This window comes from Xyrauchen texanus, chromosome 35 (genome assembly GCF_025860055.1).
Source record: "Xyrauchen texanus isolate HMW12.3.18 chromosome 35, RBS_HiC_50CHRs, whole genome shotgun sequence".
In the NCBI taxonomy this organism is placed as follows: domain Eukaryota; kingdom Metazoa; phylum Chordata; class Actinopteri; order Cypriniformes; family Catostomidae; genus Xyrauchen; species Xyrauchen texanus.
Window position 1 is genome coordinate 31,007,451 of NC_068310.1, and position 27,958 is coordinate 31,035,408.

The 27,958-nt window shown below is 36.9% G+C and overlaps 1 protein-coding gene across 1 annotated transcript in view; it reads left to right on the forward strand.

The window, feature by feature from the left end:
* LOC127629282 (plexin-A1-like) overlaps positions 1-27,958 on the forward strand; it is a 267,994-nt gene that overhangs the window by 208,513 nt on the left and 31,523 nt on the right. Inside the window, exons 12-19 of the mRNA XM_052106444.1 lie at positions 868-1,058; positions 9,175-9,326; positions 9,611-9,731; positions 10,253-10,389; positions 13,207-13,374; positions 18,564-18,657; positions 19,613-19,849; positions 22,358-22,501. Of these exons, the coding sequence (XP_051962404.1) occupies positions 868-1,058; positions 9,175-9,326; positions 9,611-9,731; positions 10,253-10,389; positions 13,207-13,374; positions 18,564-18,657; positions 19,613-19,849; positions 22,358-22,501 (1,244 nt within the window). The remainder of the gene's footprint in view (positions 1-867; positions 1,059-9,174; positions 9,327-9,610; positions 9,732-10,252; positions 10,390-13,206; positions 13,375-18,563; positions 18,658-19,612; positions 19,850-22,357; positions 22,502-27,958) is intronic.

A 27,958-nucleotide genomic window follows, 5' to 3' on the forward strand; every position in this document is an offset into this window, starting at 1 on the left:
AAGAGAAAGAAAAATAAACACACAAAATTAGTGGAAAAAATGTGCAATAGACGCAGACACTGTAGCTCGAGTACAACAGCTTGATAATTCAACATAGTTATTTCTTGATAATTCAACCCCCCAGATTGAACCGAGAGGCAGAGTGACACAGACGATATAAATGAGCTCCGTATGAATAAATCTACACTTTTACTTTCACATTCTTTTTTTATTGGCGATTCACAATCTTTATGCATATCGCCACCTACTGGGCAGAGAGGATAATTTGAAGTAAAAAAAAAAGACTTAAATACTGATCAGTTTCTCACCCACACCTATCATATCGCTTCTGAATACATTAACTTATCCACTGGAGTTCAGAGTTCTGGTCAGCATTCACTTGCATTGTGAGGACCAACAGAGCTGAGATATTCTTCTAAAAATCTTCATTTGTGTTCTGCAGAAGAAAGAAAGTTATACATATCTGGGATGGCATGAGGATGATTAAATGATGAGAGAATATTTATTCTTGGGTGAACCTTTATAGCCACTCAAGGATGTGTGTGACTTTACCACAGTTAGGGGGTGTTTGCTCAAGGCATAGGTAAATGACTATAACAAATTTCCTTGAGTGGCTTATTGCTTTTATGAAATGGTGGCAATAGGAATATGAGAAAAATAATTACATTTATTAACTACAATAATCACTATAAACTATTATTCTGCAGAGTAATATTGTTCATTAGTCTAACAGTAGGCTGTTCACAGTTGCTAAGCAACTTGGCACATTAATGTAGAATTCAACTGATGTGCAATTTTTGTCCCTATCTCTGCATGCAGAAAATTCAGATATTTATCTGTCTCTCTTGATCTCTCTTTCTGTCTTAGCACACCTGTACAAGTGTTACGCCATGCGGGACAGCTGTGGCATGTGTTTAAAGGCAGACCCTCGCTTCGACTGTGGCTGGTGCATTCAGGAGAAGAAGTGTTCTCTGAGACAGGAGTGTGCTCCTCCAGAAAGCACCTGGATGAACCCCAGCACGGCAAACAGCCGCTGTGCACACCCCAAAATCACCAAGGTAACAGCGACCCATTCCCATTTAGTCACACCCCATTTACGTTTTTGTGAATGCATCTAATACACAATTCATAAGGCTGTAAAACACACAAATATTTTACTGTTTGAGCTTTTAGCAAATGTTGATTTAGTAGAGCTACCTGTATGTGGTCATCCACACTCTTTAAAATAATGGTTATTTAATGGTTCTTTACAGTATTTTTTGTTTAGCAATTAACTTAGCTATTTATGGTTCTTGAGAAACTTTGTTTTTTGGTGATTAAAACAAGTTATTGATGTTATATCATAGGTTCTTCAGATAAGCATATGCAGTGCTTATGTACCTCATTATGTAAGTCACTGTGGATAAAAGTGTCTGTTAAATGACTAAATGTAAATGGCAATACCTTACCGTTCCTCAGTTTCTACGACACTGATACTCTCAATCTAAAACAATGGATTGCCATCCCGCTCTCTTAAATATTCTGCAGTGACACTGCCAAACAAATCTATCGCCGTGCTTTTATTGGTGTGCAGCAGTGGATTGATGCTAATATGCCGCCGTGTGCCAGTGCTGGCAGCTAGCAGTCAGAGAGACAGCAGTGTCTCTCAGTAAGATTAGCTCCTGATACTGGGTAATTGCCAGTGGCACAGTTACTAATCCGTTAGCTCATGCCTGTCTCTCTCTTATCACTCTATAACCAAAGCATAAAGCCTGAATGGAGGGAGAGACAGAGAAGGAAGACAAAGAATGTGACTGGTGTCCACTTGTTTTTAGTTCCTTAACAGCTAGTTTGGAATTGGTTGACCAGGGACAAGTTTGAATAGTTGTCATAAAGAGCACATGCCCAAAACCAGCCATACAATGGCAAGTTACAATTGAGGTAGGTTGTTGTTTAGAAAAGGCCAAGGGTTTGAGGTGTATAGAGATACGCTGACTTCATTATCTGGTGATCTGATGGTGGCAAACATAGATGTAAAAATGTGGCTTTTGATCTGAAAGACTGGATGTTGTACAGAAAAATCCTGAAAGCATTCATATGCAATTACTTTTCTGAGCAAATGCACTTGCAATTTTCACCTAGAGGACAATAAAACAGTGGAAAAAATGCCTCTTTACTTGCACTGAAGAAGGGCTTGAATGTATATTTAGAGATGGGAATATAATACATTGACATTTAAGAACATTTGACCATCTGCAAATTGTCACAATGTTAGAATAAAATTATGACCCTTCAAAAAGAAGTTGATGCTTTCAAGGAATTGTTCACCAAAAATGCAACATTTCTCATCGTTTACTCATCCTCATGCTATCCTAGATGTGTATGACCTTCTTTCTTCTGCAGAACACAAATTATGATTTTTAGAAGATGACCTCAGCTCTATTATAATTTAATGCAAGTGCACGGTGAACAGAACTTTGAAGCTCAAATAAGCACATAAAGTCAGCATAAAAGAGTGGTGGTGGCGTAGTGGCTAAACACAGGGCTGTTAATCAGAAGGTCACAGGTTCTAACCCCACAGCCACCACCATTGTGTCCTTGAGCAAGGCACTTAACTCCAGGTTGTTCCGGGGGGATTGTCCCTGTAATAATTGCACTGTAAGTTGCTTTGGATAAAAGCGTCTGCCAAATGCATAAATGTAAATGTAAATATAAAAGTAATACATATGACTCCAGTGGTTAAATCCAATTTTTTTTTAAGAAGCGACATGGTAGGTGTGGGTGAGAAACAGATCAGTATTTAAGTCCTTTTTTGGTAGCACTATATTTTACAGTACTGTTCTACATTTATATACTATGTAATTACAACAACAACAACAACAGTAACTACTATGTAGTAACCTTAAACCTAGCCCCAACCCTAACCGTAAACCATATTATGTACATGTAGTTACATAATATTACTCAGTACTTTCTTGGGTAAGTACACTCACTGTAAGTATACTAAAAGTACATGTACTCTAAAATAAAGTGCAAACCATGTTTTACTATAAATTTCCACCGTTGACCAGCCCTGATCAGTAGGTGGTGATATGTATGAGGAATGCGAACGCCAAAAAACAAAAGAAGAAAGTGGTAGTTGAAGTGAAAGTGGACTTAAATATTGATCTGTTTCTCACCCACACCTATTATATCACTTCTGAAGACATGGATTAAACCAATGGAGTCTGTATTACTTTTAGGCTGCCATTATGTGCTTGTTGGAGCTTTAAAGTTTAGGTTACCGTTCACTTGCATTATATGGACCTACAGAGCTGAAATACTCTTCTAAAAATCTTAATTTGTGTTCTGCAGAAAAAAGTCATACACATCTGCCTGAGAGTGAGTAAATGATGAGTGAATTTTCATTTTTGGGTGAACTATTCCTTTAACTGACATCTTTGTGTGAGGGACTGTACATGTGCATACTGGGATATACAGAGGGACTACATGAGGGGTATGCACATAATCTTGTGCTGACTTTCCTTTATTTGAGATTATTTAAAGCTTTAACTCCCCATATAATATTTAGCACAAGTAATGTTATTTTCTACCTCTGTATTCCGGCATTTGCAAGGTCATTTGTGCACTTTATCCTTTCCTACCACTCTCATTCCCTTATTCCTCTTTCTTTCACATCAGAGCTGTGCGACTTAGTATATTAGCTGCTGGATAAGCTTCTAATTTCATTTGGAATAGACTCCTTCCTTAACTGGGATATTCACATTCTCCCTCTTCGGAGAAACCCCTGGGTCTGAGTAGTAATTGAATTCACTTTTTTTCGGGCTTATTGTCTGCTGTTTTGCATCTCAGATTAAATGGTTTGCTGACGTCAAAGTTTTTACTATTGCCATCCTAGGGCCCCGCAGTTCCGCCCCACTTCCACCTGAAGCAAATGGTGATGGAGACTAACATTCTATCTAACATCTCCTTTTGTGCTCCACTGAAGAAATAAAAGTCATAAGGGGTTAGAACAACTTGCAGTGTAAGTAAATGATGACAGAATTTTCAGGTGCAACTGCAGTTTGTTAGGCTGAGAATCCACTACCTTTATCTTAGAATTATTATATTTTTTGCCTTTCTCTCTCACACGCACTACCTTATCAGGCCACTGTCAACAGTAAGCAGCAGTGGTAAGCTTTGACATTGATATATGTCAAATATAGAGAGGTAGTGGACTGGACAAATGTGGAAAGAAATCTCTGCCTCTGATTGCATCATTCTACATGTGTTTTTCTCATGTAGGTAGCAAATAACAATATAAACCTCAAATCCTTTAGGGAGATGGAAAAGGCAAATCTTTGACTACCGCCCATCCTTAAGTCCATCTGTGATTGGATGCCACCATGCTACATGTAAAACAACCCCTCTGAAACCAATTACAGACCACTTCTGCTTGTTGTTTCATCATTCTGTATTCTTTATTGGCATCACTCTGTACAAAAAGCCAATTTTTGACTCTATGGTCTACACGAGGCTCTAAAATTGGCTTAGGGGAAGAGGGATTTGAGAACATATGCTACAAACTAGCAATATTGAAGTGAAAAAAAAAATAATCTGAGGGAAAAATGGAGGCAAATTAGGGCCCTGGAAAGCTACAGAGCTAAACTGCCAGATACGAGGGAACTTTGATGCTTTTCTTTTCTTCAGCAGATTTGTAGAGGCTTTATAAATACTAGGTTTGTTGGGTGAAGTCCCAAGTGATGCTGTTGTACCCCTAAGCAAGACACTTAACCTCAATTACCACAAATCAGGAAGCATGAAGCTGTAGACCAGTGGTTCCCAAACTTTTTACAGTGGCGTACCACTCCAAACATCCTACATCCTTTTGCGTACCCTCTCGCTAATACATAGATAACATTAACACAAGGTATTTTTAAAATATGTATATTTAACACAATTATCTTTGTAAAACAACTCCCTTATATTAAACATTTTATATTTGTACATGTTTTGTACATGTTAAAATAATCATATTCAGATTGAATAAATGGCTTACCGATGGAGATGGGTATGCTAGATATGATATAATTGCATAATATGAAAACTTCCCCCTAATCGCATAAGTGTATCATGCCATAATCTTTTTTTTTAAGAAATACATTTTTGTAGTAATCAACATTATGCTACACATGCTGTTGAGTGAGCTTAGCTTGTATTGGACTTGTAATATTCATTTGAACTCTGAAATGGACTGCAAAAATGGCACCTTGTTGACATTAACACCAAACAGGGTTGGATCTCGCATGCCTTGTGACCGAATGCACCATCTTTGGTTTGAGAGTTACATTTTGGTCAATTCCTCACACAAAGATAAAAAATGGCCTCGGAAGACTTGGGATATAGCATGCACACAAGTCATAAAGACTACTTTTGAATAACAGAGCGCCAGGATATTCCTAAAAAATAACTGGTTAAAAAATACTGGTTTGAAAAAACATGACTGTGAGTAGATGATTGTAGAATTCTCATTTTTGGGTGAACCATTCCTTTAAATCTGGGATCCTCAGCCATTGTGTTTCCAAAGTCTTTAGATGGGGGTCTTTGGAAAGATTTGACCCAGTTTACACTTATACCTTTGCCAAAATGTTCTCTAGTCCTAAGACGTCCTCCAGCCAAGATACAAGAACACCTTGCTAATGAGGAGCAGGAAAAGAACGGGAGACAAACAGACAAGACATACAGTAGAAAAACACAAACAACAGAAGACATGGAACATCAGGAAACTCTGGTTTGTGGGCAGATGGGATCTGGAAGACGAGGGTTTCCAGCAACCCCAATCTGCTCCTGCAGCCCCCGTCTTTTCCAAATCCTCCCACTTTCCCTGTATTGTCATCCTACTACCCTTATTGAAGGGGAAGTGGGGGAGACACACAAACAGTAATAATGTTGCCAGTGGAAATCGGCGTGATGCTTCTTGCATTCCAGTGCACTTTAATCGCAGTAATTGCATACATTTTTGAAATGTATCGTTACCCAGAGCTGATAATGAAAGGGAGATTTACTTAACTGTGTATAATTTAACAAGGTCCTGGGGGAGAACGTGTCTGGATATTAGCATTCTCCCATTTGCGTTGAGAGATTTTATTTTAATCTATCATTTTTTCCCTCTAAGGCTGATTTAATTAGAAATGTATAAATTGTTTTTTAACATAATAAAAGACATCTAATGAAGGTTAATTTTAGTGTAATCCCAGAGCGACAGATCTTGCTTCCAAATCCTGTGGTTTTCAGGTCAAGATGCACTGGTTTACATGGTTTGTCAATAAAGCTTGAGTTTGAAGTTTTTCTTAGATTCATTCTTCTGTTAACAAATGTGTATTACTTGAAATGTAAAGTTGTTAAATTTGTCATTTTTGTGTTTATGGTGTTACATTGTCATGGCAACAAGGTTGTAAAATTGGATATAGTGTTACACAGAAAAGGTTAGTAAGCAATGTAATCACACTAAAATCATGTTAAATGTTATTGGCCCCATTCACTTTCATTATAAGTGCCTCAATTTTGCTTTAAAAAAGAAAAGAAAAGAAAAGCAGTGGTGGCTCAGTGGTTGAGGCTCAGGGTTACTGACCAGAAGGTCGGTAGTTCAAGCCCCAGCACCACCAAGATTGCCACTGTTGGGCCCTTGAGCAAGGCCCTTAACTCCAGGTTGCTCCGGGGGGATTGTCCCTGTAATAAGTGCACTGTAAGTCGCTTTGGATAAAAGCGTCTGCCAAATGCATAAATATAAATATATCAACTTTATGCCACAAATGCTGTCGATTGAACTTTACTTGTATTGGACCTGGAATATTCCTTTAAACTCTGAAATGGACTGCAAAAAAGTTAAATTTCAGTCAATTCCTCACACAAACTTTCAAATGACTCCAGAATACAAACGTGGCTTGTGTTTCCATAACTTTAATGAACTCAAATGCAAGTTACTTGTGATTACTTTAGTCCCACAGTAGCCCAACTTTTGACTTGACATTAATTATGGTACATATTGCATTGTATTCTGTTATAGCGTAATTCCTGTAAAGCTGCTTGTGAAAAGCGCTATACAAATAAATTTGACTTGACTATTCTGGCCAGGTAGATTGTTAAAAATAACTGTTTGTCCATATTCCTGGAAGCCAATCTGATTGCATCTGGAAATTTCTGACAGTTCTTGGCATTTTTGTGTACAACAAACGGACTGTGGGCTGTTTTCAGGCTAAGATTAGGGTTACTTTGGCCATGAACTAACAAAAACATAAGAAACCGCCTCACCTATTGCAGAATATAAACAGACTTTGAAAGCAAACATTCTCATTTACTATCTCATACCAGTTGAAATTACAGTTAGGTATGCAAGATAATTTATACCAAAGGTGTCCCCCAAGGCCCTGTATTAGGTCCTCACCATTGTGGCGGTGAGGCAGCCAAGGCTCAGCTCCAGGTTACCGTGGAGACCTTATGGTCGGAAGATCAGGCGTGGAGAGTACCTGTAATTACCTCATGATGGTTGTTACAAGGTGCCGTCCTGCTGTTTCCCCTGCACATCATTCACCATATTTGTTTTGTCATGCCACACCTGTCCTCGTTACGGAGAATAATCCAGCTAAATAAATCACATTATCCCATCGTCTTACACCATGCAGTTTTCAAGCTCGGATCTGGGATCCTAGGTAATAAGTTTCAATTAGAGGATGGATGGAGGGTGGGTTGGAGGGCGTGTCTCACCAAACCCAGCATTAGGGTTAACTGCTCCCCTGTGCTGAGGGGTGATTTGTCTCCATTAAAATGCACAGCATCTGACTTGGTTTGGGAACTGTGAGAATAGGGAGCTAGAGGCTTCAATGCCAGAACTTCTCCACTGACCAGAAGTCTGTTATCTGGTCTTCAGATATCTCGAATGTGTTTTTAAATGGAATTTAAAAAGATGTTCTTACTTATAGTGCAAAAGTTAGGAATTAATCATAACGAGTGCTCTCATATACCAACAATGACAAATATTTCAGTTTAAAAGTTAAAAATTTTTAAAATTATACATAAAATAATTCCTGGTTAGCATGTTCAGAGTTCATTTAGTTAAAATATTTATTTAGCTTTTATTTCTTTTTTATTTTCAGGTTGTCCATTCGATTTACTTTTGTTCTCATTAATGTTCACTTCACATGTTTTTCCAGTATTTAGTTTTTATTTTAGTTTCAGTTTTAGTAATTTTAATGGATGCTAAAATGTATACACAATCAGCCATAACATTAAAACAACCTGCCTAATATTGTGTAGGTCTTCCTCGTGCCACCAAAACAGCGCCAACCCGCATCTCAGAATAGCATTCAAATCACTTAGATCACATTTTTCCCCATTCTGATTGTTGATGTGAACATTAACTGAAGCTCCTGACCCATATCTGAATGATTTTATTCAATGAATTGCTGCCACATGATTGGCTGATTATAATCGCATGGATGAATGTTGGTGCCAGACGGGCTGGTTTGAGTATTTCTGTAACTGCAGATCTCCTGGGATTTTCACACAGAACAGTCTCTAGAATTTACTCATAATGGTGCCAAAAACAAAAAAAAACATCCAGTGAGCGGCAGTTCTGTGGATGGAAATGCCTTTTTTTGTTGAGAGAGGTCAACAGAGAATGGCCAGACTGGTTCGAACTGACAAAGTCTACATTAACTCTGATAATCTATTCTGAGATGCGGGTTGGTGCTGTTTTGGTGGCACGAGGGGGACCTACACAATATTAGGCAGGTGGTTTTAATGTTGTGGCTGATTGGTGTATTTTAACTTAGATATTTATACAAATGTAAATAAAGCAATTAACATTTTACCTAATTTGATATTAAAACTTAAAATTATAAAATCTTTGAATCCTTGAAAAACAAAGTTTCAAATATTAAAATAAAAAAATATTGACAATTTATTAACAAAAACTGAAACAAAATTAATTTGTTAACTTTTTTTTTTTTTCAGTTGGTTTTGGAGCCATGAAAATGTATTTTATTGATTTTTTTATTTTTCAGTTGATGATAATTGCTAATGTTTACATTTAGTTTTCATTTACAGAAATACCACTCTGACACATTGACCCATGGCCTTCATGCAGGCGATGCAAGTTTGAGTCCTGCTTGCAATATCCCTGATTAAACTAACCTCTCTGTTTTCCCTGTTTCACAGCTGTTTCCTGAGACCGGTCCACGACAGGGTGGAACCAGGCTTACTATCACCGGAGAAAACTTGGGTCTGCAATTCAGAGACATCCAGACTGGCGTTCGTCTAGGAAAAGTGCCCTGTATTCCTATTGAAGAGGAATATGTTAGTGCAGAAAGGTAGGTAAAACTCTACTCGCATTTCTTTGGCTTCCGATTGATCTCGGATTTCCAATAAAAGAGATGTTTCACTGTAAGCGCTATCATACTCAATCCGCAAACCATACTATATCCTCACTATATTATTAATTAATCAATAACAGATTAATTACAGTAATAATATTTACTGGTGCTGAATCATGTATATATATCCATTTACCTTCCTCCCCTTTGGCCTTTAGTAACTGAGCAGTGCTTTTGACCAAAAACCCTTAAGAGAAGTCTGACATTTATTTTTTACACAGGATTGTATGTCTGCTGAATGACGCCACAGGATACCGTATACAGGAAGCTCAGGTTGAGGTGTGTGTGCGAGACTGTGTGGCCGACTATAGAGCTCTCTCACCCAGGGCATTCACCTTTGTGGTAAGCGTATATGAGTCTAGAGACACTTTAACCTAGAGATACATTAAAATATTCCTGTCTTTGAATAATTGTAATGCAAATTCAATGCATGTAATTCCAAACCTGTTGGTAAAACTCTGACATTGAAATTTCAGCATTCGCTTTGTGTATAGTACATAGAATGAACTGTAGGAATAAAGAGAAAGCATTTTATTAAGTGGAGGTGCTGTGCAGAATTACAATATATTGCTTTGTGGAATATGAAAACCTTGACAAGACCCACAAACCACAGATAGGTCTCTTTTTGGTCAACTACTTTCATGGCCAAGAATCTTGCTGGCCAAGTTAGTTTAAGTTAAATTGTCCACTTGTTTATTGCATGTCTACTTGCTTAAAACATACCTTGGTCAATGCACAAATACAATGCTTTGGCCATCCAATTGGTCTTATACTTGAAAACCACTTAAAATAGTGGTAAAATGAATACAATACACAGAGGTGTGGTCATGACTATATCTTTACAATAACATTTCCTACTTCAGACACCATACTTCGCACGTATCCAGCCCGCTCAGGGGCCTCTCTCAGGTGGAACCAGAATCACGATTGAGGGAAACCACCTCAATGCCGGCAGCTCTGTTTCGGTCAGCATTGGTCGTCACCCATGTCACTTTAAAAAGTGAGTACTATTCTGTCATTGTTCCAATTTCTTTGTCAATTTCTTTGGCTTTTCTGTTTGAGCCATGGCATAGCATTTAGCACACATGCTTGTGACATGTTGAGCCTTATATACAGGGACCTGAAACACATCTACAATATGAAAAAGACTTTTGGCTCTTTTGACCATGATTAGTAAGCAACCACCTAGCAGCCACCCAATACACAACATCAGCTGCATACCAATGCATTGAACACAACTAAGCAACTGCATAGCAACATCCTGGCAACAACCCACAACCCCTTGGCATGAACTAGCACATTTTCTTTCAAAAAAACAAAAACAAAAAAACATTTAGTTTTTCTTTTTGGCAGCCCTTATGTCTGTCTTTTTATCCCTCAGTCTGTCTGGATTTCTATCTAACTGTTTTTCTGTCTGTAATAGAGTTTCTGTTTGTTTGATTGTTTTATATTTTTTCATTGGCCATGTGCCGGTCATTTTGATAGTTAGCCCGTTGGCTGTTTTGGAGCAACATTTGCCAGCCTCTCTCTGTCTTTTTCTTTCTCTACCCTCTTATTCATCTGCCAAGTTGTCGTTCTCTGTCTTTATCTGTTTCCTTCCAAAATGCTATCTCTTGGGGCTTCTCACCTTAGTACATTAAACTGTCATTCCGTCAGTCAAAATAGCCAGACCCATTTTTTTCTACCCCTCGGCATGTATATACAGCATAAAGAGACACACTGAAGGCAAGAACATCAGCCACATTATGGCACAGACAGTCCTAGTCGATTGTGCACTTCCAATTGTGGAGGGGGACGGTGAAAGATTATTCCTCGCATCCGCCTGTCTATCTGCAGCGCCAGACCACTCTGCATTGCAGCTGAGGATAAAAACACTGTCTCTGTGCCAAGTCTGAGACAGGAGAGAGGGGGAGATTGAGGATTACTGCAGTTCTCGTTGACTGATACATCAGCTACACCTGGTTGAGGCCAAGGTTCACTCCATATAGAAGATTCACCTCCTTTGATCCTGTGTGGTGTTTTTCAGTGGTTGTGTCCGAAATTTAAGGCATCTGCCTTTCAGCCTAGCTGCCCAGTCAGTGACTTAAAAACAAGCGTTGTGTATGAAGGTACCGTGCAAGGAACTAGATTCAGACTGGCTTCCAAGAAACCTTGTCACCAAGTTATTGATTTAGAATAAATTCAAGAGTGCTTTAGCGATAAAAATGCATACATTTAGTGACTGCAATGCTTATTTCTCAGTAGAAGTGGTCAGAAATAAAAATAAATAAATAAAAAAAGATGGCAATTTCCTAAATAATGGTTTTTACTGTTGATTTACATACAACTTACATACAACTTTGTTCAGCTTGTGTGTCATAAAAAAAGGCCCAATGTTTTTCAGTTAGCTTGCAAGCTATCTGGTTAGACTACTGATTTAGCAACACACTAGCAGATTAGCTTAAGATAACACTGATCTAGCATATACCCAACACAAGTAATTACAATCCTAAAAAATGAGTTCAGTAGCACAAATTTGTTCTGCTCGTGTTTCATAAATAAGGCCCTATTTTTCATTTAGCTTGCAAGCTAACTGGTTAGCCTACTTTCTTAGCATATTGCTAGTCGATTATCCTGCTAAATTAGTATATCGCTGACTAGTTAGCCTGCTAGCTTAGCATATATCCTATGCAAGTTATTACAATCATAAAAATTTCAATCATTGGAGCAATTTACGCAAAAATGGTTTTGATATTTATTTACACACACATTTGTTTTGCTTGTGTTTTATAAGTAAAGCCCAATTATTTTCAGTTAGCTTGCAAGATAACTGGTTATCTTAATAACTTTGCATACAACTATCATATTAGCATGCTAGCTTAGCATAACACTGACTGATTAGCCTGCTAGCCTAGCATAGTAATAACAATTGTAATCGCAGCAATTTTACTGCTTCTTCAACAATGTGTAAAGCTTTCAAACTTCTCTGTTGTTTAATTAAGTAAAAAAAAAACCTATTAAATTATATTACTATTAATTATCCTATTAGAAACAAGCTACCATTAATACAAAAAGATAAACAAAGGCTATTCTACAATAATGCAGGCATTGCAAAGTGCTACCTCTTTGGGTACAATGGGGATATGATTCTGCAAGGTGATAAACTCATGCGTGACAGCGGTGCGATTAGGGCGTGCGTGAGTGTGCAAGTCTGTTTCTATGCCCTCGTTTCTTTACTTTCCCTGTGTGCTTTGTGTCTTCCATTCATAATATCCTGTGAATTTGTATTTAATTTATTCCACATGTCTGTAATACAAATTACACATTTAAAATGCAAAATCTTTGCAAATATCCCAAAGCAATTTTTGCATTTAATACATTTAGTTGAATGTCCTTATATTTTACCTCTGAGGAAATTCTGTAGCTAATCCTCTCCACTCGCTTCCATCATTTTTATTTGTGACAACCACCTTGTCAAAATATGTACAGCCTTCTGAGGATTTCAGGGGTGTGCATCTTAAAAAGGGTTCCCATGGCAACATGCTAAGGGAATGTGTATGGAGATTGTAGGCAAGTCTCCAGTAAGGAAGTGAGAGAGAGAGAAGCAGACAGACAGAGATAGACAGACCCGAAATCTTTGAAACTGTATTGTGTCCCATATGGCTGTTAACACACATCCTGAAGCTTCATCAAACATACTTAACTCTTATTGAGTACACAATCTGTGTCACGTTGAAATATGAATTTGATGACACTTTAAAGACACACACGTCTGATTATGATGAGTATTGTTGTAAACATTCTTGTAACTCTTTTGTCATTTCCTCCATAACTGTAGACGGACTTCTAAAGAGATTGTGTGCGTGACCCCAGGCGGCGTGAACTCTGGAAGCACTCCGGTCATGGTGGACATTGACTCCGCTGAGCTGAGGAATCCTGAGGTGAATTTTAACTACACAGAAGACCCCTCTGTCCTGAAGATAGACCCGGACTGGAGCATTGCAAGGTAGATGACCACATGACATCATAAAACTGTCATAACTACATCAGAATTTGTGTGTTTGCATTAGTAAACATAACCATGAGTCATGACACCAGAAAAGAATGGAACATTGATGACAATGTCGGAACCATGGTTTAGCGGTGGGCACACGTGCTCAGTGGTGCTCATGTAGACGACACAAGTTCAAATTTCAGCTAAATGCATTGCATTACGGAAAAGAATGATAACTCAAATCGTGCAACTTGTTAAGAAGAGGTGTGCTATTGGATGATTCTCACTAAACCTGTCACTATAATATTCTGGTTATATTTAACACCAAATAATTACATTTTCATTTAACGTATTTATTTATTTTTCAGGAACAATACACATTAATCAAACATCTCACTATGTAAATATGTGATATGTAAATGTGTCAGATTTATCCAATGCCTAATTTTCATCTGATGTCCCTAATCAATACAAACTAAACAAATCAATACAAACTAAACAAAACAATACAAACAACAGCAATAAAATTATATTTTCCATAAAGAAAATGAAGCCTATATTCAGGACGATTAAGATTGTTTGCATTGTAACATTATTTTCAAAGCATTTACATTACTGCAATGCATTTTTTGTTTTTTTACTGTATTACCGTAAAAAAAGATGACGTTGTACATTTTTTTATTTAAATTTTTTATTTAAATCAGTGAAAATAAAAGTCAGTACTAGTGGTGCACTAAGATCTTCTATGATGAATAAATACTTTAAAATAAAAATATATATAATTTTTTGCACATTGCGGTAATGATAATATCATGACCATCTTTTTTTCAACTGAGGTAATGAAATTTGGTGGGTAAGATGTGCATAACTGTCATGAAATAATGTCAAGATGTAAACAATTTTCATAGCGCTAAAACTTGGCTTAATTTTCTATATGCAAAATTACATTTCTTAATTTTTATTATTATTTTTTTTATTATTTGTTTTATTTTTTTTGGAGTAAAATAAGACCAGGTCATTTTCTTGACAGCTTTCGTGAGAATCACCCTATTAACTTAAAAACTATTTAATATGATCAGATTTACAATTTCAATCTGATGGATTATAAAACAGAAGAAAAACTCATAAACTAGTTACCCGAGCAATATTTAGGGACCAGAGTGTCATAGAGAATTCAGGGTGCGCTATTTTGACATGAGCAAATAAGCAAACACCTTGCCACCCTCCTAGCAACCACCCAGAATACCCTAGCAACTGGACTCATAGAAAATGCTTTAAAACCACTCATAACGCTTCAGCAACCACATAACAACATCCTTGCAACCTTAGCATAATGTCTAAAGAAAATGTAAAAAGTGTAGTTGTTTCTTGGGAAACATGGGGAAAGCTAGAACAACAAAGAAGTAATGGAAATCGATACAAAGTTATTTGTGTTACAGTTTCTGTTGACACATGTGAAAAACACATTAAGAGGGTGAAAAATGAGATTGTTTTTGGCGTTGCTCCCTTCACACCGTGAGACGTCGCCACCTGCGAGCAGAGCTGCTGTCAGGACTTTTTTTTGCAGCTTTCCAGAGAGGAGCAGCGACTTGCACTAAAACATGTCTGGCCTGTTGGTATCGAGGGTGAAACATCAAAGTCAAGTCTAAAAAAACACCATCACCGGTATCAGATGAGTCAGGCGGGACAGAGCACTTATCACCTGCGACTCTACTACTCCTGCAGGTTGTAGGGTGAAATCTTTAAAAGCCTGTAGCTGAAAAGATGCTCTCAACACTCCTCTTTCTTTCTTTCTCTCACATTACCATGAAGAGCAAAGTAGAGAAATGTAAAGCTATACTGTGAAGATTTTGACTTTATGCACTTATCAAGTATTTGTTGTTACTTTTTGTTTATAACAATATTTGACGATGAAATTGATGATTTTTTATAGAAAATTATGGTCTGGGTCACACAGTGCATTGACCAGGCTCAATATGGCAAAGCAACAATCTATAAAATCCGATCAATAAATCGGATTCTACAAGTGACAAGAAATTTGTAGTTTACTAAATGGTCTGCACTTATATAGCGCCTTTTTAAACTTAACGGTATTCAAAGCGCTTTACACTGTGACTCATTCACACACACACATTCATACGTCAATGGCGGCAGAGCTGCCATGCAAGGTGCTAGCCTGCCATTGGGAGCAACTTGGGGTTCAGTGCCTTGCCCAAGGACACTTCGGCAAGTGGAGTCATGTGGGCCGGGATTCGAACCACCAACCCTGCAATTAGTGGCCAACCCACTCTACCAACTGAGCCGACCCAATTTAAAACCTTTTTACTAGGTTTCTTTGTAGTAGCTTCATGTGGGGTAGCACCGCCCACAGAGAAATCTGATTAGTCCACAATTCCACAGTAATACACATCAAATATGGTCTAGTTAGCCTTTCATTTTTTCACTTTGTAATTCACTTTCAGTGAGAAAAATTACTTAACACTGGAAACTTCTGGAAGCAACTGTTTAGGAGAACGTTTTATGGGGCCTTAATGAGAGTTGCCAAATTGGGGCATTGTGACTGTTCTGAAACTCTAAAGTTAAGCAGAGTTTTTATAAACTTTATGCAAAAGCACAATGACCCAACTACCTATGGGAGTGAAGACAGTGTAGCTGAGCTCGAAAATCATGAAAGAATCAAATCAATATCGGAAATGACTGCGTCTGTACAAAAGCTTCCCCCAGCTCAAACAAACATATCTGGAAGCTGAAATTTGTGGCTTTAAAGCCTGTTAGTGCATGCTGAGGGAAGCTGTATTGATTTGAGCTGAAAATGCCCTTTTGGGCCACGGCAAAGCAGGCATCACAAAGGCAAACAGGCAGAGACATCAGCAGTGGTACGGTTAGGGACTCAAACTCATAAACCACCTATATCAACAAGCTTGTGAACACAAGTGCATTTACTGAGGACTTGGGAATTGGAAACCTTAGGCAAATTGGTGTCTTTAACCGGTTCAGCATTTAGATAAGGCAGAAAACTGCAGCTAAAAGAACGTACAGCAACATCAAAGAGGAAGAAACTAGATGAATGCTGAGACCAAAACAGGCAGGGCTTAGCTAATGTAATTTTTTAGATGGTTCTAGTATACCAGCTTAATATACAACTATAAATAAGCCATTTATGCATCGATTTCACCTAAAAGTGTAACACTGCACCTCTGTCACAATTTCAAAACTAGTGGTCGACCGATATATTGCCAAGACTTGCAAGGCAGATAAATCGGCAGATATTTAGTTATTTTCCAACTTATCCAACCTAACATGGAAACATTGACTCAACCAATGGTGTGAGTTTGGGGCAGGACTATCAGTTTGTACAAACAATATAAGATGGGGACTTTTCTGGAATCTGTTTGAAAATGGCGATTATTATTGGGACCTGGGTAGCTCAGCGAGTAAAGACGCTGACTACCACCCCTGGAGTCGCAAGTTCAAATCCAGGGCGTGCTGAGTGACTCCAGCCAGGTCTTCTAAGCAACCAAATTGGCCCGGTTGCTAGGGAGGGTAGAGTCACATAGGGTAACCTCCTCATGGATGCTATAATGTGGTTTGCTCTCAGTGGGGCACGTGGTGAGTTGTGCGTGGATGCCGGAGAATAGCGTGAAGCCTCCACACGCGCTACGTCTCCACGGTAACGCACTCAACACGCCAAGTGATAAGATGCATGGATTGACGTCTCAGACGTGGAGGCAACTGAGATTCGTCCTCCACCACCCGAATTGAGTCACTACGCCACCACGAGGACTTAGAGCGCATTAGGAATTGGTCATTGGGGAGAAAAAAATAAATAAATAACATTTAAAAAATGTTAAAATGTTTCATTACAAATCCTATAATTACTGTACATTGTCACATTGAGAAATTTGCATAAAGTGGCTATTTGTGATTTTACCAATACAAATTGTTCCAAAGCAGCTTTACAGAAAATCAGTTGTAATGTCTGTAATGTCTCAAAAACATGAATAACCAACGTCAATAGCTAGTTTACCTGAATAATTACACTTCTGGTTTAATGACACAGACATTTGAAGGTAACTCTATCGCCCTCTTGAATACGGAGGTTTGTTGCCGCAAGAAAAGAATGCACGTTAAGTTTGAACAGCTGAACCGCTTTGGGCAAGCATCGCATATGCATTTGCACACTTGCGTAGAGAATGTTTCAGGCCTTGGATGACATTTCTTGAAGGCAGAGAGGGTTGTATCTGACTTGGGTGAGAGATCCTTCTAGATAGAGGAAGGTCTATTTGAAGGCAGTGCCTTATTTCCTGTTCCCTGAAGTTTGTACCTGATTTAAGAGTGATTTTTTTCACCAAGACAGACAAAGAGATACAGTCAGAATCATTGAAAGGAGAAAAATGTAAAGAACTCCACACATGTAGTGTGTTGCAGGCGAGCAGGTTCCCACAAATGTGGTAGGATGAGCCTTGATCTACAGGAGTGCACTAGCATAGCATAGGTGCCCACAAACATGGACTGAAAGTCACAGTCCCACAGAAACTACAATTTTGATTTCATGGGGATTCTAAATAAGTAGCCTACATCACCTTATCTCAGCATCTGTTACAACTTCTGTATGACTCTTTCATTAAATGGATGCCACATATGTAGAGGGAGAACTTGATTTTGAATGCATGCCTCTTCACAAAAACCTTTTTGTTTCTCATCGCCAAAGTGATGATGGGATATATTATCTCTGCTCTGTTCTGCATCCCTTTGGGGTGAAAATCGTGCTAGACTGATATTTCCTCAGATTTAAAGGTGGAATGTTGAGCTAGACTGTATCAGCGTGTTTGTGGCTATGTTCAGAATAGCATACTAACAGACTTCTCTTACTATTGCTGCAGTGTATATCTTGAGTTATTATTTGATCAGACTTGCAAAAGTGAATATATTTTTTAAACAAAATTAGATTAAAAGTGCAAAATAACCATTTTAATTTCAAATTAATTAAATGTGTGACATGATGAGGTCATGTGACAACAATATAGCATACTTCTGTTTACTACAACAGCTTACTACTGAAATGTTTATCGTGGAATAATGCCAATTAAAAAAATTAATTGCTGGCATTATACAGTCCATTCCTTTCCAAACATAGCCAATGAGTGAACGTGTCGCCCAAATCACCTGTTTTGACAATGGCTTCCTGTTTCTCTGTCCAGTGGTGGGACTCTGTTGACGATCAGTGGCACCAACCTGGCCACCATTATTGAGCCAAAGATCCGCGCCAAGTACGGCTCTGCTGAGTCTTTCCATGTATGTATCTTTTTCCCCCCTGTCCATTTCTAAGATTTCTGCCTTCCACACCTCTGGCACTGTTTATTTTTCTGTGTGTTCCTGTTTTTATTTTATTGATCTATTTCAGTCAACAGTTCTTCCTCTTTCTGTTGTAGAGGTTAGAGCTCCCGCCTTCAGTCTCTTCTCCCAAGGTTTCCATCAAAGGAAACATCTGAATGTCTGTTTTAACAAAAGCTCCCATGATTTTAGCTGTTTTTTCTGCATAAATAGCACACGAGTTCAAGAGTAGTTTGATGTTAGCATGTTGCTAAGCTAACAAATTGAAAATGTAACAAGCATAAAAATGCATAGCATACATGTGGTGTAAAATAATTCTTTTTTTTTAATGACACAACTATTTTTTTATTTAAAATTTGAAGCTTCCTAAGAATTTGTCCAAAACAAGGTAGGCTATCTTAAGATGCTTAGCTCTTTTATGCTAACAGTCGTTATGTACAAATTGCCTACGATTTTTGTAGCTCACTAGCATTATGGAACAGAAAATCTCTCTCTCATTCTCTTTTTGTACATATTTATCTCTGTCTTACAGAGGTTTTTTTTTTTTTCTTCAGTCAAAGGTTTTTCCCATGCTTTTAGCTGTTCTTTTACTCTAGAGTAGAGTTTGTTGTTAGCATGTTGCTAAACTAATGATTTGATAATCTAACAAGCATAAAAATACCAAGAACACATAAATGTTGGGTAAAATAATAAAAAAAAATATATATATTTTTTTTTTAAGGTGTATAATTTGTCCAAAATAGGGCATCTTAAAATGATTGGCTTTTTTACACTAACAGCATTTGCATCCAAAGTGTGCTTATAACAGAGAATCTATCACTCTCATTATATTTTTTCTTCTCTCCATCTTACAGTTTTTAATTAGATAAGTTGTCATATCTCACCTTTTATCTCTCTATCATCCTGTTTTTCTCAGAACTGCACGGTGTTTAACAATTCCATCATGGTCTGTTTGGCACCGTCGGTAGCCGACTCTGAGAGAGGGTTTGCGGAGACTGGTAGTGGACCAGACGAGATCGGCTTCTACATGGACAACGTCCACGCTCTCGTGGTTGTCAATGAGAGCTTCAGCTACTACCCAGACCCTGTCTTTGAGCCGCTCAGTCCTACAGGCATTTTGGAGCTCAAACCAACATCACCCCTCATTCTGAAGGTAAATCAGGAAGTGATTGATGGATTTATGGGTATATAGGATGTGAGGTTAGCGTCAGCATAACCTAACCTAGTTAGTCCCTGATGGTCGGTGCAATAACTACACCATCTGTTTCCTTCAAGCATATCTCTCCATTGACAGCCATTGGCAAGCAACATATACAGTGTATCAATAATATTTAATAAATTATTGTGGTTGCACTTTATTTTACAGTATGTGTACTTTCAGTATACTTTTAGGTAACTAGATGTTATCTTCAGTCAGCCAGTCAGGACGTGCATGATGTGCTTCATTTTTAAGACACTGTGTCAAGCTAAAAGGACTTCTCAAGATACCTGAATTCTGTTCTGTTCATTGCGCTACACCTAGTGCTTATTTAACGCAAGAACACGTTCGGCCTGAATGGCCCTTTAGACAACTTTTCTAACATACAGTAACTATGTACTCCTTGCCCTTCATTTCTAAACTTTAAAATGCTGATCACAGACACCAGCTGGTTTCACCAATAATGAAAGCCTCTCTATTCTTTACACCCACTGAGGTGTGAGTCTAACCATGTCAAGTGATATTTCTTTGTTAAATGGAAATTTATTAACGAAACCTTTTTACTTAATGCCTGATCCCCGCCCGGCTTATTGGGAGGGAGAGAAAACAACTCGGTGCATTAGCAAAGTGAAGGAATAATACGAAAATGCAATTTAGTGAAATAATCAGAGATATTCTGGAGATGCATCGCATTCTCCATGCAATTAATTTCTCATCTAATTTGATCTGGGGTTGGCGGCGCGGATGAGATGAGAGAGTGAGAGAGAAAGAGAAGAGCGAGCAGAATTCGCATTAAAAAGCATCATGCCGTGGCCTTGCTTAAACGTTGATGATAAAGAGATTGGGGTTGGAGTGTCAGCGCTTTATTGTTGTTCAGCAAAATTCCCACTACTTTCTTCCTTCTGTCCATGTGGCCAGAGAATATTTCGGCCATTATTTTCCGTTTATCTCCATGGCGGAGATCAGTCGCGGGATACATACATATCTGTTAAAGCCTCTGGGTGTTCATATCTTTAAAACCTTTGGGGTTTGTCTTTTGTCTTTTAAATCAATATCTACATGACCTTTACATGTCCAAGGTTGTGTGATGCTAAATTTATCTCGGACAAGAAGAAACCATGACTATTATCTGTATATTCTGTGTTATATCATTCCAGTGCCTTAAAGGAGTATTCAGGGTTATTTTTTATGTAATGTCTATGGATAGGATTGGTGGCATTCTGTCAATTGCCACAGATAATAATTTGTCGAAAGTTCATGATAATGAAAACAAAAGCACCTTTAAAGTAATACACTCATATCGGAAGCCTAGCAGTCAAGAGAGCAGCATCACGGACAAACATTAAAGAAAAGAGTTAAAAATAACACTTTAAAATAATCCCGTAATAAAGGTAGAGTAAATCATTCATAAAATAGTAAAATAGCATCACACAAGTCATGTGAAAAGGACTTTAATGTCTATGTAAAATCAAAATTGACCCTATTTACTTTCAGATGTGAATGACTTCCCTTCTGCAGAACACAAATATTTTTAGAAGAAAATCTCAGCTTTGCAGCTCCATACAATGCAAATGAATGGTGACCAGAACTTTGAAGCTCCAAAAAGCACATAAATGCAGCATAAAATAATCCATAAGACACCAGTGTTTAAATCCATGTCTTCAGAAGCGATAAAACAGATAAACAAACAGATTAATATTTAAGTCCTTTTTTACTATAAATCAACATTCTTCTTCTTTTGTTTTTTGGCAATTCACATTCTTTGTGCATATCGCAACCTAATGGTTGGGGCTGGTCAAAGGTGGATATTTATAGTAAAAAGTGCTTAAATATTGATCTGTTTCTCATCCACACCTATCATAGCACTTCTGAAGACATGGATTTAATTACTTGAGTTTCATGGATTAATTTTATGCTGCCTTTATGTACTTTTTGGTGCTTCAAAGTTCTGGCCACCATTTATGTGCACTGTATGGACCTGCAGAGTAGCGATATTTTTCCAAAAATCTTCATTTGTGTTCTGCAGAAGAAAGAAAGTCACACATCTGGGATGGCATGAGGGCAGGAAAATGAGAGAATTTTCATTTTTGGTTGAACTATTCTTTAATGCACGGTCCTGGTCATATTGTGCTGTTATTCAAAGTTTATCTTCATCATCTTGCACCGCCTAAGAAGCTTTACAACTCATGTCACGAATCCCCCTTACTTTTTAACTCCTGCCCTCCGACCACCTGGTTCCATTCTGGTATGTAAAGCCCACTTTACACACTACCATCACTTTCCAATCTATAAAAGTTTTGCACATTGAATATACTGTTACACACAAAAATACATTAGATCATTGAAATGGGTTTCAAAATGCGTTTCACATTGACTTTTCTCATGTACTGTACAAACAATGAATGTCTTGGAATTGTATGTTTTCTGTTCAGTTCTATCTAAGGATATCTTTTTTTTTTTTAGGGTCGTAATCTGATTCCAGCAGCTCCAGGTAACTCCAGGCTTAACTACACTGTGTTTATCGGAGAGACACCATGTATTCTTACACTTTCGGAAACCCAGTTGCTCTGCGAGTGGCCCAACCTCACTGGCCAACACAAAGTTACGGTACATACTTCACTGTATCTAGTGCACACCAGGGATGGGCAAATATCGATTATTCATGATTATTCAATATAATTTGTGTTTCATTCGATGTTTGCTGATATTGGTATACACGGCAACCCTGACAATATTTTTTATTGATTTTAGCTTCATAAAGACCATGTCATTCGAATAGTTGTGTGATCCTTCCTATACAGTGTTAAAGATATTCTGTCATCATTTAATTGACCTCATGTTGTTCCAAACCTGTATGAATTTTCCTTTTCAGGTACACTCAAATCCTTTCCTTTCCTCTCTTTTTGTGTTCCACTGAAGAAGGTCATATGGATTAGAAACAATATGAGGTTGAGTAAATGATGACAGAATTTACATTTATGGGTGAGCTGTTGCTTTAAAAGAGAGATAATAGTCTCTGATGTTAACTTCAGTTACATTTCCGAGAATCAGTTTAAGCTGCCCGTTTAAAGGAATCGATTCAGAACTCTATTTGAACAATATGTTGGCATCTTGACTCAAAAATGGTCATATCATTTTTCACTCTAATGCCCAGCCCTAGTTCACACTGACCAACTCTCTCTAAAGGTTGAAAATGCCAACTCGCATAAAAAAAAAAATCAACCTAACACCAACTGAATGCTTTAAAAAAAAAAAAAAAAGTGTCTAGAAAGCACACTCTTTATCTTGACAGTGTGTGTCATTTGTTGTGATGGCCCTTAAAGCGAAATGCTTCGAAAATAATATATTTACCACTATATTTGTATTATTTTTGTGCAAAGCTGCAAGTGTCACATTGAATTCAGAGAAATTGTATGGAATAGCTGTTTGAGCAGTCGTTCTTTATAAGATGCTGGTTCAAAAATAGAATTGTTTCTCTGCGTTGCCATCCTCGTGTGGCATTTTGTGGCAATGTGAGGCAAGGCCAGGGAGAGGCAAACACAGCTGTGCTCTTGTCCCATGTAAAGTGACCTACTTAGGGGTCGTCCCAGCAGGCGTTTGCAACATTGTATCACATCTGGGGACACTCGGTGTGTGATTTTGAATGTGTGTGCATGTTTCTGTTGCCCAATGTGAGAATTAGTCTATATTTGATGTGTGTGTGAATGCATGTGTGGTCATGTGTGTAGTGAATGTGAGTGTGTCTGCTGTGTGCCTAGTCTGTCACATGTTGACTGCCATGACCCCTGTTAGAGCGAGTCTCTATAGGAAAGTTTGTATGGCTTGGACCTTTGACCCGTGGAGGTCTCATGAGCCTTTGCAGATTTTAAGACAGAAAATAATGCCTATAGTGCAGTGTACATGCAGTATTACAATATGTGCACTAGAGTTCAGAGTTTAGTCCTTAAAAGAAAAGTTCACCCAAAAATGAACATTTTGTCATTATTTAATCACTCAAGTTTTTCCAAATTAATATTTTATTAATATTTTTTTCTTCATATTTTATATTTATTTATTTATTATTTATACAGTATATATATATATATATATATATATTTTTATATTTATACAGTATATATATATATATATTTTTTTTAATTATTATTATTTTTTAAATATTTTATATTTATTAATTTATTATTTATACAGTATATATATATATATATATATATATATATATATATATATATATATATATATATATATAATATTTATTAATCTTATTTATACAGTGTATATATATATATATATATATATATATATATATATATATATATATATATATATATATATATATTTTAATATTTAATATTTATTAATTTTTTATTTATACAGTGTATATATATATATATATATATATATATATATATATATATATATATATATATATATATATATATATATATTATTTATTTATTTTTTTCTTTTTTTTACTGTAGTGGCCAAAAATATTGCCACCTTTGGTAAATATGAGCAAAGAAAAGTTCACAATAATCAAACTTTTAATTGAAGTAAAACAATTGAAAGAGGGGAAATATCACATTATTAAATAAATATTTTGCTCCAAAACATGATGGCCAAAATTATTGGCACCCCTAGAAATTCTTATGAGTAAAATATTTCTGAAGTATATTCCCATTCATATTTTAAATATGTTTAGTGCACCTGGGTTACTAGGAACAGGAAATTGTTCAGCCATGACTTCCTGTTTCACAAGGGTATACATTTTCTGATGTGTGGCAAATGGTTTTTGAGCTTCACAAAATGGGAAGTGGCTATAAGACAATAGCCAACGCATTAAAAATGCCCATTTCCACCATCAAGGCAAAATTCCAATCAACTGGAGATCTTAAGAATCTGCCTGGAAGAGGACACGCGTCTATATTGTCTCCAAGCATGGTGAGGAGGATGGTTCAAGTGGCCAAAGAATATCCAAGGAACACAGCTGGAGAATTGCAGAAATTAGTTGGGTCTTGGGGTCAGAAAGTCTAAAAATATATATCAGACATCACCTACATCACCACAAGTTGTTTGGGAGGGTTTCAAGTAACAAATCCTCTGCTCTTATCCAACAACAAACTCAAGCATCTTCAGTTTGCCAGACACTACTGGAACTTCAAATGCGACCGGGTTCTATGGTCAGATGAAACCAAAAAAGAGCTTTTTGTCAGCAAACACCAGAGATGGGTTTGGCGCACAAAGAGATGAAGAAGTACCTAGTGCCCACTGTTAAATGTGGTGGGGCTGTTTTTCTGCCAGAGTTCCTGAACATCTTGTTCAGATACATGGCATCATGGACTCCCAACAGATACAAAAATCAAAACCTGACTGCCTCTGCCAGGAAGCTTACAATGGGCCCTGGTTGGATCTTCCAGCAGGACAATGATCCACTACAAACATCAAAATCAACACAAAAATGGTTCACTGAGCACAAAATCGAAGGTTCTGCCATGGCAATTCCAGTCCCCTGACCTGAACCCCATAGAAAATGTGTGGGGTGAACTGAAGAGGAGAGTTCAACAACAACATGGACCTCTGAATTTGAAGGATCTGTAAAGATTCTGTATGGAGGAATGGTCTCAGATCCCTTGCCATGTATTCTGCAATCTCATTAATCATTATAAGAGAAGATTCAGAGCTGTTATCTTGGCAAAGGGAGGTTGCAAGTATCAAATAAAAGGGAGCCAATAATTATGGCCAATGTGTTTTGGAGAAAAATATTTATTTAATAATGAGATATTTCCCCTGTTTCAATTGTTTTTGTTCAATTAAAGGTTTTTGTGATTTTTTTTTAAATGAAAGATCAAAAGGATAAACGATGCAGATTTTTTTTACAGCCGTCTTTGCTCATACTAAGGGTGCCAATATTTTTTGCCACAACTGTGTGTATACATATATATATATAAAATTGATTTTAAAACTAAAACTACTCTGGTGTAATAATAATATCATGGTTAGAACAAACACCTTTTAAACATGGATTTATTCTTGCCAAAACAGAGCTGGGTAAACAAGCATTACGTTTCCTTGTAAAATTTTCTATTTTCGAAATACAGGCTGTTACAAAGCTTCAAATGATCCAGTAATAATAGGACATTTTGATCAAAATGTTTTTTCAATCCCTTTGCTTGTCCCACAAATATAATGGGCTCATAAAATTTTAAGTAAGGTGTTGTGTAAAGCTGATGCTGCATTCTTGATGCAGAGGTTGATTCTTAACAAATGAATTACCACAACAAAATGATGAATGCTAATCACATATTTTTCAGTACACAAACTTTGCTTACTGCTGGTTATTGGCCCTTCTCTAAGCTCCGCCCCCCCTTGATTACAGCTGCACGCTCTGACAAGGTCTTCAGTACTGATGGGAAGATCGGATCTTTTTACTTTATTACATGAATCTTTGAGTCTCATTCAGCAAAATGAACAACTCTTTATTCAAGTAATTTTGTTCATTTGAGCAGAATTAAATTAAAATGTTACATTTTCAATAGCCAAATCCACCACTTAAGCAAACTTTGATTATAGTCCCAATAAGGAAAATGTTAATTATGCAGCCAAGGACAAATTATGAGTAACAGAAATTATTAGTCACCTCTGGAATCTTCTTGTCTGAGCCGTTGCGTATACGGCTGTCATCTGACAAAAGAATGAACGGATAGGACCAGATTCATAATTTCCATCTCAGTTACAAAGGATTCAGTTATTCAAATAATAAGATACATATCTTATTAAGATACAATATCATCGATACCGATACCTCTAATAATTTTTTTTTTTTCAGAATTCTTTTTTATAAAATTAGTAACTTAAGTTATTACTTCATTTTTATATTTATTTATAGGCCTAAGCCTAAATAGAAAATTATTAGGCTGCTTTGTTTACCCTTTAAAAATTAGTAAGTATAAGCCACACATAAAACCTCAAAATTAACCATAGATGTTCTAATATGGTTACAATTACTAAAACCAAGTTACAATATGAATACTACAGTAATACTTTACTGTAGTAAAACCATGGTTAATTGTATCAAAACCTTGATTACTGCAAAAAGAACAAAAAACATGGTTACTATACTGTCGTGGTTTCTAGTCATGGTTAATACAATATAACTACAGTAAATCCATGGGTAGTTTTAATAAGGGTATAATTTATTCATGAGGATTAAAGATCATTAACAATGTTTTAACAACTCTGAATTTAAATAAGCCTGTAAAAATGGTCACACAAGGCCATTATAATAAATGTCACATCTAGTTTTGTCATGATGCGGTTTTCCGGTCATTACATCAGGAAATCACTGATCCCTCTTTGAACGAGCGCTATGACTGAAAGGGTGAGCGCTGTCTCTGACTGCTAGTGTATGTTAGCATTTCTAATGAGCGGAAGAAAAAATAGTTCTGGTGCCATGCAACAATTCACTAATATAGTTATTTTCTTCCACTTCGAAGCTTATGAGATGCATTAATATTCATGTTATCTAAATAATAAGATCAGTAGTTAAAAAAAATTAAGAATCGATATAAGTGAGGATCGATATTCTTGATACAACATCAGTATCAGAAGTATCAATACTTTAGCATCGATCCGCCCATCCCTAGTTGAGAGCATGGCACAAACGATTGCATGGTTATGGATCCGGTTCCCAGGAAACATACATACTAATAAAAACTTTTGGTAACAATTTACAATAAGGTTCCATTAGTTCATGTATTAGGTATCATGAACAAACAATGAACAATATATGTTTTACAGCATTTATAAACTTTGTTAATGTTAGTTACTACAAATAAAATTGTTCATTGTTTTGATTTAAAAAATGTATTAGTATATAGTGAAATGAACACAAACCAAGATTAATGAATGCTGTACAAGTATAATTAGTTCATATTAACTAATAATGTTTACTAATGTTAACAAATGGAACCTTGTTGTAAAGTGTTGCTAAACATTTCAGTGTTGCTAAAATATTAAAATCAAATCAGATAAAGAAATACGTGGCAAAATGTTCCAGTAACTCAACTG